The sequence below is a fragment of the Chamaea fasciata genome, unplaced genomic scaffold, assembly GCF_029207755.1.
Source record: "Chamaea fasciata isolate MVZ Bird 193981 ecotype frontalis unplaced genomic scaffold, bChaFas1.0.hap1 SCAF_2, whole genome shotgun sequence".
Taxonomy (NCBI): domain Eukaryota; kingdom Metazoa; phylum Chordata; class Aves; order Passeriformes; family Sylviidae; genus Chamaea; species Chamaea fasciata.
This window is the reverse complement of record NW_027094087.1, coordinates 116,242,226-116,258,287: the sequence shown is the minus strand read 5'-3', so window position 1 is coordinate 116,258,287 and position 16,062 is coordinate 116,242,226. Positions and strand designations below refer to the sequence as shown.

General features: G+C 50.3%; 1 protein-coding gene across 5 annotated transcripts; it reads left to right on the top strand.

Moving 5' to 3' along the window:
* Nucleotides 1-3,980: 3,980 nt before the first annotated feature.
* Nucleotides 3,981-15,756, top strand: IFNAR2 (interferon alpha and beta receptor subunit 2). Of its 5 annotated transcripts, none has more exons than XM_066177228.1 (10): nt 3,981-4,115; nt 5,536-5,749; nt 7,254-7,350; nt 9,716-9,757; nt 10,045-10,174; nt 10,512-10,681; nt 11,708-11,880; nt 12,135-12,297; nt 12,997-13,115; nt 14,427-15,756. In XM_066177228.1, exons 3-10 carry the CDS (start codon nt 7,320-7,322, stop codon nt 15,102-15,104), a joined length of 1,506 nt encoding a protein of 501 aa, XP_066033325.1. In that variant the 5' UTR covers nt 3,981-4,115; nt 5,536-5,749; nt 7,254-7,319; the 3' UTR covers nt 15,105-15,756. The 5 variants fall into 5 exon arrangements, with proteins under 5 accessions (XP_066033325.1, XP_066033324.1, XP_066033329.1 ...); XM_066177227.1 differs by having other exon boundaries at nt 5,536-5,836; XM_066177232.1 differs by lacking the exon at nt 9,716-9,757 and having other exon boundaries at nt 5,536-5,836.
* The last annotated feature ends 306 nt before the right edge of the window (nt 15,757-16,062 follow it).

The following is a 16,062-nucleotide window of genomic DNA, read 5'->3' as shown; positions in this document are numbered from 1 at the left end:
TGACTGGGTTTTGCTATAACTTCCTGGGGAAAATCACTTCCTGGCAAAACCACCACAAAACAATATTATAGGATCATTTTTAACAGAGGGAACTCACTGATGGCTTAACTGAGCGCCACCCCTGCCATGGCAGGGACACCTCCCACTGTCCCCAGTGTCCCACCTGGCCTTGGGCACTGCCAGGGATCCAGGGGCAGCCACAGCTGCTCTGGGAATTCCATTCCAGGGCCTGCCCTCCCTGCCAGGGAAGAACCTGAGCCCGGAAAGGGATTTTGAACCACCTTGCCCAAAACAAAAGGGTTCTCAGCAAAAAGAAGGGTCTCACCAAGGCTTCTAAGCTGACAGAGAGACCAGAAATTTGCCTGGGTGTCAGAATTTGAGCCAGAGGTGGCAAAAAGTGACAGGAAGGCGTCATTTACTGAAGGGACACCAGAAAGCTGCTCCGGCTCGGGTCTTGCATGGGGAAATGTCTGAAAACAAACGAGTAAAAGCAGCTTTTGGGGGCACAGAAACCACAGCTGTCCCACCACAAAGCTGACAGCACGGCAGAGCACAGGGCCAGCAGCACAACACACAGGAAGGGCGTGCATTAATAATAATAATAATAATAATAATAATAATAATAATAATAATAATAATAATAATAATGATATTTTAAAAATTAATTACTGCCTTTTATTTTGAGCGTGCCAATCATACTGGAAGGTTTAATAAACTGACTTGAGTTCTGCTCAGACAGAACTTGGTCTTCCAAAGGGTTGATGGAAACTTGCCGACACCAAGAACATAAATGAGTGTATTTTGAATTTTAACACAAGGGTTTCCCACCAGCCTTCCCAAAGGCTTTTCCCAGTACTTCTTTCCTAGAGAAACAGCATCACCTTCAGGCCAAATAAAAAAAAAAGACAAATTCCAGTTTTTTTCAATTGGGAAAACTTAAGGGAATACTTCTCAAAACCTTGAACATTTTTTATTTCTTTCTGATCCGAGACTGCAAAGCATGAACATGCAAAAGAAATAAAGGACTGTACACAAATCCAAAAAAAAAAATTAAGAGGGAAGGAGCAGTCTCTCCTAGTTTTGGATGCACTGAAGTTTCAGAAGAGCCCACGCAGAACAAATCAAGAGGCTAAAAATATAAATGCGTATTTTTTGTTCTCCATTTCTTTGCAAAGGGCCGGTGTTACCAACCACTGTGGCAATGATTCTGCAAGCTGAAATTCCCAGTGGCAGTAACAGAGCCACAAGGCCCGTGTGGTACATGAAGAGTAGAAAACAGGATGTGTCAGGCTGTGCAAGACGTTCTCGGTAGAAATGAGATTTCTGCTCCAAATTCAGACATGAAACACTGAACCACAGAAGGAAAGGCTTTCTGCCTGCAGAAACCTTCTCTGCAAACCTTCAGTGCTGAGAACAGAGCAAAGGGAGCAGCCTGGAGTGGTGGGAGGCTCCCTGCCCGTGGCAGCGGGTGCAATGCCAGGAGCTTTAAATTACTGGTTGTGTTGTGTCCCTCCCAACCAAACCAATTAAATGATTCTCCGGTTTTAAATCAGGTTTGATTCACTGCAACCAGGAAATCGCAGTGAACTCTCCGGGTCGTTTTCTCTGATTTTGTCTTGCAACGAGAGCAAGTGAAAAACAGAGGGGAGAGGCTGCAATGAACAGGAAATTCTGCATTTCAGCTGCTTCTTCAAACACCTCCTGCCCTGCCCAGGGAGGCTCTGCAGGGCAGGAACTGCTCCTCTTCATCCTAACCTGGGCAGCTCGGCATGGAACATCCCTGAGAGAGAGATGATGCTTTTTTATCTTCTTTTCTTCTGGTTGGATTGGGATGAAATGCTCAAGAGACACAGTTCATGTTCAGACTCAGATGTTTATTAATTCTTATCTATGTTACAGTCTCACAAGCTGTGAGTTCTGGCTGACAAGGTAGAAAATGGCTCTGGCTCTACCTCTTTACAAGGTCTTTCAAGCACAAACTGTCCAATTAAGAGATGACACCTGAATGATTTTGACTTTTAACCCAATAACCAACCACCCCTGGCCCGCAGTGGGGACTTTTCTACCCAATTCCAAACCCCACCCAGACCATGGAGAAGAAGGTGAAAAAGAAGGACTCAGCCTCTGCCCTAAACCCTCCATCCTGCTTTCTATCCATATTACTGTATTCTAAACCCTTCAGCTCTAAATTTTGCACCCTGTGCTATCACACCCTTCTATCCAAACCCCACACTGTTACATGTATATTTGCTGCCTAATTAACCAATTAAAAAAAAACAAACAAAATTAAACATAACAGCAATTTTACCTTGAACAGCTTAAAATTTACAATAATTTGCTAGTATTACATAATACATTGGTCCCAATAATAATCTGAATAACGCATAAGCAAGTATGGACCGTGGGGTACGGAGCAGGATTGGAATCCCGCCTCACGTACAGACCAGATGATCCAAACTAACCCCTTTGTACTGGGTGTCACCAGCCATCTCCTCCTATTTCTGATTTGTAAAATCTGCATCACTGCCCTCATCACCGCCTTTATTACTCATGCCCCACCATCCCCTTTTAGGGGCTCTCCCCGCCTTGGAGGGTCAGCAGAGTAAGGCTTCTCATCTTCCTCACGTGTCCTTTTAATAACCTTCCTAATTACACAGGTGTATTAAGCTTGTATTGCATAAGCCAAGAGCGTGTTTGAGCATTAAGGTGATAAATCTCCCATAATTAACGATTTTCCTGGAGTTGCCCCAAATTCTCCTGTCCGCCAGGTAAATTTAGCTAGTCTTATCTTAGTTCCTCCCTGTTGTCTACTCTTTACTGAACATCTGCAGGACAAGGGGGGACCCTCCCCTCCCTCTCCTCCTTGGCATTACACTTTTATCTACTATTTTTTTATTTAAAAATATTGATCACCGTTTCAATTTTGCCAGCACGAATGATACCTATTTACCACAGCACCCACAATCCCAGAGCTGTCACTCAGTTTTGGGAGCCTTTTCCACGGCCTCAGGTGCGATGCAGTGTTTGCCTGGGGCTCAGCGCCTGCCAGCACAGAGAGTCTGGAATTCTCCGTGCCCGGGGTTCCAAGAGCAGTGACTGACCCAGCAGGGATAGCACAGCAAGGGGGATGTGATGGACACACTCATGGAATGGTCTGGGGGGAAAATGAGTCCTAAAGGGGCTCCAGGAGAGCTGCAGCCTGACCTCGGGCTCCTCCAGGCTCAGGTGACCCGGAGACCTCGTGGGGCCCCTCCACACCCTTCCCCAGCCCCGTGTCCCTCCTCTGGACACTTTCCAGCAGCTTCTGATCTTTTCCTGAGACACCCAGAACAGTCCCCAGCGCTGGGGGTCAGGCGGCCCCAGCCCAGAGCGGGACAATCCCTGGCCAGTGATGGTGGCCCTGGTGTCCCCAGGACAGGGATGTCCCTCCTGGCTCCAGGGCACGGCTCACTCAGCTCCAGCTGGCCATGGACCAAGTCCCCCAGAGTCCCGTGGCACTGCAGGAACCGTGGCTGCCCCTGGATCCCTGGCAGTGCCCAAGGCCAGGTTGGACACTGGGGACAGTGGGAGGTGTCCCTGCCATGGCAGGGGTGGCACTGGGTGGGATTTGAGGTCCCTCCACCCCAAACCTCCTGCGACACTGAGGCAGGGCATGAGGCACGGCTGCCGCAGCTGTCTGGCACGGCGAACACGGCAGGGCCGGGCTGGGGCGGGCGCGGAGGAGTGACAAAAACCGAGATAAAGGCACAAATCGCCGCTTCCGCGCCTGCGGGCAGCGAGCGGCGACAGCCCACGGCGCCCAACATGGCCTCGGTGGGCGGGGCCTAGTGAGAAGGGGCGCGGTTTGGTGGGTGGAGGCGTGGCCTCATAAATGGCCTGGTCGAGTGGGGGCGTGGTTTGTCACCATGGGGGTGTGGCCTTCCTGCGCAGGGGTGTGGCCTGTGCAGAGGGGGCGTGACCCCGCCCCGGCCCCGCCGCCATTTCCCGCGGGGCGCCGGCGGGGGCGGCGCGGCTGGAGATCGATGGGGGTCGGCGGGCAGTGATAAGGAGCGATAAGAAGCGATCAGGAGCGATGGGCAGCCGGAGCGGGGTCTGCGGGGATTCCCCGCCGCCAGGTACGGTGGAAGGTGGCGGTGTGCGCGTTGCCGTGTCCATGCGGTGGCAATGTAGCGGTTCCCTGAGGCGGAGCGCGGCCGGGCGAGCGGAGCGCTCCGGGCCGCTCGCTCCCGGGGATTCCTGGAGGGCTCCCCGCCTCCCGGGAACGCTCTGCTGGTGCCGTGTGGGCCCCCTTGACCCGCTCATGGAGCCCCAAAAACCCGCCGGCTTTGCCTTTGGCAGCGTCCCGCTGGCCGGATTGACCCCGGGGCCAGCCTGGGAGGCGCCTGCCGATGGGTTTGATGTGGGGAATCGCATCAAGGCCTGATGTTTGTGAGGAGCACAGGCTGCCGTGGGCTCTCGGACGCCTCTGGTGTGCTTTGTTGTGTCCCCCGCCCAGGCTGGAGCATCCCCGAGGTTCTGTAGAGCTCGGGGGGTGTCAGGGTGGTGCCAGTGACAGCTCAAGGAGCCCTGGCCAGGAACTAAAACACAACAATTCCAGCCCAGCCTGAGGAAGAACTTCCTTCCCTGGAGGGGCAGAGCCCTGCAGCAGCTGCCCAGGGAGGGGCTGGAGTCTCCCTGTGCGGAGACATCCCAAAGCCCCTGGACACGTTCCTGTGTCACTGCTGCAGGTGGCCCCGCCTGGGCAGGGGGACATCCAGAGGTCCCTGTGCAGGTTTAGAACATTCCTCTGCAGACTTCCCTGCTGTCAGTCGGTCTCTCTGCCTCTCTCAGTATCCCCATAAGCTGCTTTATGTCAATAAATGGACCGTCTCCTTGTTTCAGAGAACTGGGGCTGTTTTCTGATAAACTGAGGTCGAGCTTTTCTGAAATCCGACCCACTGAGTTTCAAAACCTCGAAGCTGCTTTTTCTTTTCTGATTGGAAGCAAATATAACCCCATCCAGCCCCGTACATATCTAAATACAACTCCAGCTGGGAGCCACTGAATGATCCCAGGGCTGGAGCCCGGCTGGGAGAGCTGGGGGTGCTCACCTGGAGAGGAGAAGCTCCAGGGAGAGCTCTGAGCCCCTGGCAGGGCCTGAAGGGGCTCCAGGAAAGCTGCAGAGGGACTGGGGACAAGGCCTGCAGGGACAGGACACAGGGAATGGCTTCAAAGTGGGATTTGATGGGATCTTGGGAACCAGGAATTGTTCCCCGACAGGGTGGGGGTGGAATTCCCAGAGCAGCTGGGGCTGCCCCTGGATCCCTGGCAGTGCCCAAGGCCAGGCTGGACACTGGGGACAGTGGGAGGTGTCCCTGCCATGGCAGGGGTGGCACTGGATGGGATTTGAGGTCTCTCAAACCCAAACCGTGTGTGATTCCATGAACTGTGGGTGCTGTGCAGGGCTCCCCTGGGCTTCAGGAGCACTGAGGGCTCCAGGGATCTCCCCCGGGCTCAGGGGCTGCACTCACTGCTGTCTCCACGTCTCCTCTGCAGGAACTGCTGCAGCTCTGAAGAGGATCAGTAACAAAAGCTCATCAGAGTTCTGACAGAAGTGGGATTTCCCCTGGATTCTCCCTGGTAGGGACGGACCCGCAGAGGACATCCAGCTGAAGTCGGTTGTGGAAGCCTGGGGATGAACACATTTTGCCACATTTCCTCCAACATTCCAAGGTGCTGAACAAAGAACCTGGCTTTGGATGTGCAGCATGTAAGAGACTCCAGTGTTCTGCGTGAGGAGCCACGTGGGATTGCAGAGTGGGATTGTTTTTGTCCCTGATGCACAGCCAGGATCCAGGTACACAAATCCCTCTGAACAGGGCTGTGATTGCAGAGTGGGATTGTTTTTGTCCCTGATGCACAGCCAGGATCCAGGTGCACAAATCCCTCTGAACAGGGCTGTGATTGCAGAGTGGGATTGTTTTTGTCCCTGATGCACAGCCAGGATCCAGGTGCACAAATCCCTCTGAACAGGGCTGTGATTGCAGAGTGGGATTTTTTTTGTCCCTGGTGCACAGCCAGGATCCAGGTACACAAATCCCTCTGGCCATGGAGGGTTTTGATCAGGGCTGTGATTGCAGAGTGGGATTGTTGTTATCCCTGATGCACAGCCAGGATCCAGGTACACAAATCCCCCTGGCCATGGGGGACTCTGAGCAGGGCCTGGCATTAACTGCAAATATTAACACAGGAAGGAAATCTCTTGCCAAGTGAATTCAGCATCCCCAAGGCTTTCTCCTGAAGGGAGCATTTTGAAAAACCTGGAAAACCCCAGCCTGCAGGTGCAACTGCTCTTTGATCTTCTGCTTGAATGAATTGATAGAATGAGGGGAAGAGAACATTCCCTTGGAATTATCAGTTGCACAGATCCAAGTTCCTGACATTCCTCCAGTGGCTTCCTACAGAACTCTGAGCACAGGGACATTGAATTCTCACGAGGGGTTTAGTTCACCTGATTTTAACAGGTGACTTCTATCCTGTGCTATATATGAATATACAGGGTTAGGCTTGAGCAGGGTGTGCTCTGGGCATGATTTTAAACTGCTTGTTTTGCAGAGAAGATAATTCCAGTTGTATTTGGGAGTAATGTTCAATTAAAAAGCAGTTAATTTTTATTAAACCTGAGGGGAGGATTCTTTAGAAATAGATATACCCTTGCCCAGCTAACTCTAAACCAGGTTCTGTGGATATTAACGTTATGGGGATTTTTAATAGATTTTATGCATTAAAAAATTGTAACCAACTTCATAACTTCTTTATAATTAATTATTTCTAAGCTCCCTGTTGCTCTTTTCTCTCTGTGGAAGCATTTCTTACAACAGTGATGAGTTCATTTCAAGGAAAGCCAAGCAAAGTTTGTTCTCATTGTATTCATGAAGACGGAGTGAGTGGCGTTGAATTTTCAGATGCTCTCTGAATGCAAAGTTAATAGAAATGATCATACAGTGGTTTCTGCTTTGTCTGAAGTGGTAAGAGCCCTTTCCACGTGCAAAAAGGAAAGTGCTGTTGCCACAAAATGGACAAAAACTGCCATAAAGTGATAAGGATCAGTGCCCCCCCTTCCCCAGTATCTCTTTTAGTACCAGTTCCCTCCCTTAGACACTGGAGAGGATAAAATAGCTCTGTTCAGGAACTTGTGTTGGTTAAAAGTGATTTCCCAAGGTCATTTACTGTGGTTAGTCAGTAAAATGTGCTTGCTTTTCATGTATTTGTAGGAGCAGAGGCAAAATGTTTCTTTTGGCAGCAGAGGGGTTTGTTTGTTAATCCCCAGGGGAGCCCTGATGGACGTGCCAATGCCTCTCCCTCAGCTTGGTGAGTACCTGAGCCTTTGGGCCAGAGAGGAGCAGCGCAGGGAGCTCGTTGATTCATTAATGATCCTGCTGAGTTAATGGAGTCAGAGACCCTCATGGTACTGTAGAACTCTGCCTGGAGTAATTCCCACAACAAGGATCTCTTGTTTTACCCCTGAATGCTCCAGTCTGTGCACAGACCATGGTGGGGGCTGGAGCCAGGCTGGGAGAGCTGGGGGTGCTCCAGGGAGAGCTCCGAGCCCCTGGCAGGGCCTGAAGGGGCTCCAGGAGAGCTGCAGAGGGACTGGGGACAAGGCCTGCAGGGACAGGACACAGGGAATGGCTTCAAAGTAGGGTTTGATGGGATCCTGGGAATCAGGAATTGTTCCCCGGCAGGGTGGGGATGGAATTCCCAGATTTGCTGTGGCTGCCCCTGGATCCCTGGCAGTGCCCAAGGCCAGGCTGGACACTGGGGACAGTGGGAGGTGTCCCTGCCATGGCAGGGGTGGCACTGGGTGGGATTTGAGGTCCTTCCAATCCAGGCCATCCCATGATTCTGCATCTCCAGGAGCTCTGTTACATGTGCAGGGGTTTTATTTTTTATTCTGATTTTTTTGCAGCACTCCTCATTTTCTGGGTTAGCAGGTGGAACAAGCCCAGCTTGGCTGAGCTGTGAGAAGGGGGTTTGTTGGGATCCCTGAATTCTGTACAAAGGGTGAGATCATCATCCCAAAAACCCCAGACTGGGACCTCAAATCCCACCCAGTGTCACCCCAGCCATGGCAGGGACGCCTCCCACTGCCCCAGGCTGCTCCAAGCCCTGTCCAAGCCTATCTACCACTGCCAGGGGTAGTAAAAACTCCAAGTAGGTCCAGATGCTGAAGAAGTTTTCCCCATGCAGTTTCCAGACCATCTGTATTTGCCCAGGCTGAATTCTCCCAGTTTTTTTGGTCTAAGATAGTTGTTCTTGGCTGTGTCTCCTTTGTAAGAGTGTAACACAAACAGCTTTGCAGCTGTTCAGCTTCCTTTGCTAAGCTTGTTTGTTGAAACAAAGTTCAGAGGCAGTTTGAGCTCGACCTGAAAGGAATTTGGTTTGGGTAGAGAAAAATCAAATAATGCTCACTGGGATACAGCAACAATTCAGCAGACATGGGTTATTACAATTCTGAGTTTCTGTTCAGATAATAAAAATAATAATAATGGCTGTTAAAATATTGCTTTGTTTATCCCCACTGGATGTTTTTTTCCAGATGGGTGATTTTCTCCCTGGTAAGAAATCCATTGTTCTACATTGAACTGCAGTTAAACCCATTTTTTGTGGATCTCCATAAAGATTGTGTAAATTTTCTAATTCAAGGCCCAGGTTTCTCTTCTCTTTTCAGTCATGCTGACTGTGGCACATCTTGTTAACACAACAGGTCAAGACAAAAGAGAGTTTTAGGGAAGATCAGGAAGGAACTTCCCAGATTTTCCCATGGAATTCGTGTAAAAACTGAGCAGAAATGTGTTTGGAATTAAAGTAGTGACTGCTTTGGCCATCTGAGTGTGGGAATTGGCATCTCCTGAGTCAGAGGCATGACCACAAAATGCCTTAAAACATGAACAGGAAACTTCTTGTTGCACTCAAAGCAGAAGGGAGGCTGAAGGGTCTTGAGAAAGAAAGAATTAAAGGAGTCAGAGGAAAAACTTGAAGTGTTTTAAATCACTGTGTTGAAAAGATGGGAATGATGAGAAGCTGGGCTGGTCAAGGAAAAGAATCCTGGATGCAGTGAGACCTGGGGTGGGTCACAGCCTCCTAGCAAGGTTTTACAGGAAACATGGGAACCTCTGGAATGGCAGGATTGCCCAGGGAAGCTGGGGGTGCCCCTGGATCCCTGGAAGTGTCCAAGGCCAGGCTGGAGCAGCCTGGGGCAGTGGGAGGTATCCCTGCCCATGGCAGGGCTGGAATTGGATCTTCTTGAAGGTCCTTTCCAACCCAAACCATTCTGGGATCTATGAAGATGAGCCCAGCAATGATGAAATATTTTCCCAGATCAGTTCTAAAATTCTTGGGATGGCTCGAAAAGGTTCGAAATGCAGTCAGAGTCGTCTGAGACGTGATTTGATGAGAACATCCTGGGTGTTTTTGCTGACACTGAGGCTTGAACCTCACACGTAGGGAGCAGTGTGGGGATCCAGGATCCAGCTCCTCAGAGCCCCAGGCTCACGGAGGCTTCTCCCAGGCTCTGCACAAAGGAGGGAAGTGGAGGAAAGGTGTAGGAAGACGTGAAAGAAAGTAATAGTTCCACCGGGGAATACTGGGTTACAATTGTTGCAAGCGAATATTTGCAATAAAACTCAGCTCCCCTGGATACACCAATGCATTAATACAGAGTTTCAATTTCCAGTGTACCTCACCCTTCTGTCTACAGCTGTTTACAGCCTGCCTGGTAAGAGTTTTATCATCTTTAACATGCTTTTCCTAACACATTCCATAGCTTGCACATCCTCACCAATCATCATTTTGGAGCTTCATGGGTCTTTTTGGAGAAAGAACTTCCAGAGATGTAATCCGTGTGCACCGTGCTTTGCATTACTGTGTCTGTTGTGCTGAGCTCTGGCTGCTTTTTGGGAGCTGCTCTAAATGGGTTGGTTTATTTCTTAGAATTGTTGCAAGGCTCAGAGTTGTTCGTTAGGGGTGGTTTTGTTGTTATTTTTTTTTTTTTTTCCTTTCTAGAAAGAATTTTGCCAGGGCTTCCTTACAAGCTGCAGATGGAGTCCCAGAATTTCCAGCACGTGTTGTCCTGGCAGGCAGAGCGTGACCCAGCTGTGCCGGCGTCCTACAACGTGCTGTACAGAGAGCGCAGGCAAGGCACACCAAACAGGGCTCTGGTTTGACTTCTCTCATGTTTATTCACCCAAAGAGGAGGGAGCTTTGGAGGGCCCGTCCCTGCAGGTGGCACCTAGAGGTGGCACTCAGAGCTCTGGGCTGGGGACAAGGTGGGCACAGCTGGGACTTCCTGGGCTGGGAGGGCTTTTCCAGCCTCGGGAATTCTCTGGAAGTCCTAAGGCTGTGGCTTTCTCTCTTTTTCTCATTTTTTTTTCTTAGTTATTCTGGTTTTTTTTTTCCCTGAGAAATGCTCTCCTCACACTCCCAGGCCTTCTGATATCAGGGAATTGAGGCTCTTTTGCTCTTTCCTGCAGGAGGCAGAACTGGCTGAGTGCTCAGCAGTGCTCAGGCACTGCCCAGCTCTCCTGTGAGCTGACAGAGGAGTTCAAGGACAGCTCCACCATGTATATTCTGCTTGTTCAGAGCATGGGAGGAGCTCAGGTGCTCAATTCTTCTGTGCTGTATTTTGAGCCATTCTCTCAGAGTAAGTTCTCTCTCTGCATTTCTCCTTTGTTGTGGTTTTTATTCACAGCTCATGCCTGAATTATGTTCCGCTGCCTTTGCTGTAGGACTCCACCCTGACTGGGTTGGTGGCTGTTTGTGTGCTCTATTTCATATATCTGTTACAAAGCTTCAAGTATATAGATCAGTTTCTAAAATGAGTAATTCTGATAAAAGAGTGAGGCTCTGGTTTTGAAATAAAATATACATTATAAATATAAAGGAAATACAGCTGTGCATTGACAAACACCAAGTAAAAAAATCTCTTGACCGTGTAAGATACGTAACTTAAAAAACAACATTGTTTTTTGTGTGTTCAAAGAGTGACTGTTGAGTTGAAAAAATGCCAGGTCTGCCCCAGGTGTAGGGAAGAGATGGATTGTTTGTCCATCAATCTGCCCTTTTCCCTGCTGAGGACGCTTGTCTTTAGTGCCAGAGATGGATCCACCCTTACAGTTGAGTTTTGAGCTAACAGAGGCAGAAATTGAGGAACAGTTGGAGGATAAAGTGATCATGTTTCCTCTGAACTCAGCAGAGGCAGCTGCTGTGTCCACTTCCAGGGTCAGAAGTGAGGGAATGTTGGGGAGAATGGGCACAAGGAGAACTGAGGGACTGGAGAACATCCCTGAGGAGGGGAGGGATGGCAGGGGTGGCACTGGGTGGGCTTAAAAGTCCCTTCCAACCCAAACCATTCCAGAATTGTTCTGTACTTTAACCTCAGCTTTAATCTGAGGTAAATACAAAGTTCACATTTCTGTGGAGCTGAAGCAAAGCCTCTGTCCCCGTTCTGCTTTTTCACTCCACTCCTTTCCCTTTGGAATCTGGCCCTGTGGGGAATGATGATTTGGCTGTGGAAGGTAAATGTTGCAAGGCCTTGTGGATTTACAGCAGTGGCCCCTCTGGAATGTGCTGAGCCAGCTCTGTGTGCATCACAGAAATGGAATTGGTGCTGGATGAAGTGTGAATTTTTTCCATCATTTTTTCCTCTCTCTCTCTTCTTTTCCCACAGCATATCTGGGACCACCAGAAGTGAATGTCACTTCCTGCCCAAACTGCATCAATGTCACCATAAAGCTGCCAGCCACCCACTTCAGAAAGGAGGGCAAGCTGCAGTCTTTAATTGATATCTATGAAGAGCTGAATTATGATATCACACTGAAATCACAGGACGGAGAGCATAAGGTAGGGAAACCTGGGGGTTAGCTGTGCTTCAGAGGAGGAACACAGAGGGCATGAAATGGCTCTGATGGTTAATAGGTTCCCAAAAACAAAGACAGGAATAGAAGCAAAAGAAAACAGAAATAGATTTCTTAGGCGTAAAGAGAGACCATGGCAGAATCTGAGCTTGCTTTCACTGCAGGGGAGCAGGTCTGGAGGGGTGAGCAGGGGCTCTTTTGAGCCAAGAAGTGACTTCCAAACCTTGTTTTTCACAACAGAGGCCACGGCAGACAACCACTGAGGAAGTGTTCAGTACTGTGATTGAAGAGTTGTATCCCAGCAGGAATTACTGCGTGTCTGTGGCAGTCAGTGCATCCCTGAACAAACATTTCATTCCCTCCCCCTGGAAATGTGTCACTGCAGATGCAGAGGCTCGACAAGGTGACAGAGCTGTGGGGCAGGGGGTCTGCTCTCAGTGTGCAGTGGTTTCTTTTGGTGTAGGGACTTTTACAGTTCAATCCTAAAAAATAATAAGTGATCACAGAGTTATGGAATGTCCTGAGCTGGGAGGGACCCGCAGGGATCATGGATCCAGCCCCTGTCCCTGCCCAGAGCCCCAACAATCCCCCCCGGGCATCCCTGGCAGCGCTGTCCAAAGGCTCCTGGAGCTCTGGCAGCCTCGGGGCCGTGCCCATTCCCTGGGGAGCCTGGGCAGTGCCCGGCACCCTCTGGGGGAAGAGCCTCGCCCTACAATCCCCCCTCAATCCCTCCTGGAACAGCTCCAGCTGCTCTCTGTGTGCTCTCCCTGTGGCAGGAGCAGAGATCAGTGCCTCGGTGACAGAGAGAAACATTCCAAGAGAGAACCACTGTGGGTGTTGAGGAGTGAAATATAAAACCCATCAGCTTTGGGGCAACGAATCTCTTGGCAATCCCCTGAGCCATACAGAACTCCACCAATTCTGCATGAAGATGGAGTCACTTCTTTTGTAATTCCTGAAGCTGATTTGAGATCTGGTCTTGTTTTGACTTTCTCTTTCACAAGTCCCTTCTAACCAAAATTACTGGTGATTCCTAATGAGATCTGAAGTGTGATCATGGGACACCCCCTCCATGTGTGTTTGTTTGATTTTTTCACTCCAGGATATCACGAAGCTGCAGTGGCAGGTGCTGTCTGTGTTTCCCTGGTAATTGTTGCAGTCCTGAAGTGTGCACATGCAGCAGGTTTTATTCTCCAGAAGATTTCCCTTCCTCAGACCCTGGTATGTAACAGCTCTCAGATCTGCCCTTTCTGGCTGGCAGGAGGAAGTTTAACAGCTGGAATTTCCAATCCTTTAGGTGCTTTAGGTACAAGTTATGTAAGAGCACAGAGTGTTTACCTCAGTCAGAGAGGATCTCTAGGCTGCCAAGTTCTCTCTGATCTTCAGAGCAAACATTCAAAACCATTTCTTGCTACTTCTGTGACAAGTTACTAAGGGAGAGGATCATCCCAGCCTGCTCAGGGGGAATATCCAGGAATACTCCACCCAGTTCTGGTCCCCACAGGGCACAAAAGCTGTGGACAGGCTGGTTCACAGGGGGTGGGCAGAGGGCTGCAGAACCTGCCGTCTGAGGAGAGACTGGAGGAGAAGTTGTTCCACTGGTGGTTAATAATAATAAAATAATCTTTCTTGGACTTCCTCTGTGATCAAGTGCTTTAGCACTTGAGGGAGCCAGTCCAGAGCCAGCTAATTTTTTTATTTTCATAGGCTGAACTGCCACTAAATTTCAAGCACAAATAACAACATTTCTTGTTTGTATCTTTTATCTTTGCTTGCTTGTTCTGTTTTTACAGTCTCTGACTTCTTTTACATTTAATTCTGTCGGGTTTTTCAGCATAAATACTTTCCGTTTTCTACAAATGTACCCAGAGCAGATGGGCATCACTTTGTTCTAAGACTTTATCCTCACGTTTCTGTCCTTTGCTTTGTCATCACTTTCACATCCCAACGATTCCTGAACACTTTACAAAGGAGCGTCTAACTTTTATTTATTTTTGATTGTCAACATGATTAATGCTTCAAAAATTGACTAATCTTCCGAAGTGCAGAGGGAAGACGGGGCTTGGGATGTTAAAATGGTGAAAATTGCTTCAAAAGGTAATTTTTAAAGGATGTGAAAATTGATCAGCTGTGATAGGTGTCTGCAAGAGTTGAGTGACAAGTGACCTTAGGAGGATGGGCTGCCCCTGGATCCCTGGCAGTGCCCAAGGCCAGGCTGGACATCGGGGCTTGGAGCAGCCTGGGACAGTGGGAGGTGTCCCTGCCCATGGCAGGGAATTGGAATGTGAGGATCTTTTAAGATCCCTTCCCACTCAAACCATTCTGGGCCTCTGTGATGTTCAGGAATGGAAAAGAAGGAACAATCCTACCCTGAACTGCAGAAAAAACCAAAACGTTGGCACAGAAGGAATCATTTGTTTGACAGCCTCGTGGCTGGAGGTTATTTGGGTTTGTTGGTTTGGTTTTTTTTATGGTTTTGTGTGCATGTGTGCAAACGTGGCTGAGCTGATTTAACTCCTTTTGCTCTTCCAGGCTTGCATCAAGAAGCTGGCCTACTCCCCTTGGGCATCTGAGTCAGAAGAAGTGGCCTCTGTGGAGATCATCCCCACCGAGGTGAAAAGCAAGGCCAGGGGGTGCAGGGGCAGTGCCAGTGACGACAGTGACAGCAGTGACAGTGACGGCAGTGACCTGTGTGACCACGACTACACGAGGCGTGGGGCTCTGCGCCGGAGCAGTGTCCCCCAGGGCTGGAACGGCCCCAGCAGCCTGGTGCAGTACTCAGATAAAAGCAGCTGTGAGCACAGCAGCAGCGGCCGGCCTGGGGACAGCCCGGCTGCTGAGCCACGGCAGCTCCGGGGACAGCCTGAGGGAGAGGGAGCCAGCAGCAGTGGGGCACTGAGCCCTTTCTGTGAGGGCAGCTCTGACTCCCAGGGCAGCAGCGAGTGCTTCACCATCAACCTGCACACGGTGCTGCTGGGAACCCTGGAGCAGGACGGGCACGGCGCTGCAGCTGCTCCCCCAGCCCGGGAGGATGAAGGGGACTGGCACTGTGCTCATGCCCTGGAGGAAAAGCTGCTGGAGGACACGAGTGTGCGGGAAGCACCTTGTTCTAACCACTTCCACGAGTGGCAAAACTCCTCCTCTTCCTCCGAGGAAAGCGATCCTTCGGACTCGGACACGGAGCTCGTGACAGGGTACATGAGGAGGTGAAGAAGGGAGAGCTGCTTTTACTTTGTAACACGGGAATCAGTGCTGTCCAACTTATTTCTGGACTGGACATGCAGATCTGGTCCTTTCATTAACATCCTTTGAGCGTGGGCTCCTACAGAAAGAGGTGTTTGTCTGGAGAAGGATCTGGAGAGACCTCGGAGCCCCTTCCTGTGCCTAGAGGGGCTCCAAGAGAGGGGCTTTGGACACGGGATAAGGGACAGGACACAGGGAATGGCTTCCCAGGGCCAGAGGGCAGGGTTGGGTGGGATCCTGGGCAGGAATTGTTTCCTGGCAGGGTGGGGATGGAATTCCCAGAGCAGCTGTGGCTGCCCCTGGATCCCTGGCAGTGCCCAAGGCCAGCTTGGACACTGGGGCTTGGAGCAGCCTGGGATAGTGGAAGGCTGGACTCTCAAAAAGAACACTTTTTCAAATTTTTAATTCTTCATCTCTGTCACTGGATTTTTGTGAAGCCTGTTCTGCTGCCTGGATGCTGTATTTGTGCAGAGAAAGCCGATCAAGTGGGGGTAGAGACAGGAAAACTCAGCTGACGGAAGAGCGGGCCGAGGCATTATTACACTTTTCGAACTTATTTTTATATCATTTTATACAATTTAGCGACTCACATTAAAATATTTTTTAGGACATTGGAAAATCGCCGGTGTGAGCTGCCCTCAGTCAGCGTGTGAGGGGAAACAGGCGCTGGTGTGTGCAGGGGAAACCTGCCTGCCCGGGGGGAAGCAGAAGGGTTTGGGGTGCCAGGATTGCTCTGGGGGGAAGTTGAAAGGTTTGGGGTGTCGGAAGGGTTTGAGGTGGCGGGATTCCTCCGGGGGGAAGCAGAAGGGTTTGGGGTGCTGGGATTCCTCCGGGGGGAAGCGGGAGGGTTTGGGGTGCCGGGATTGCTCTGAGGGGAAGCGGGAGGGTTTGGGGTGTCGGAAGGGTTTGGGGTGCCGGGGTCGCT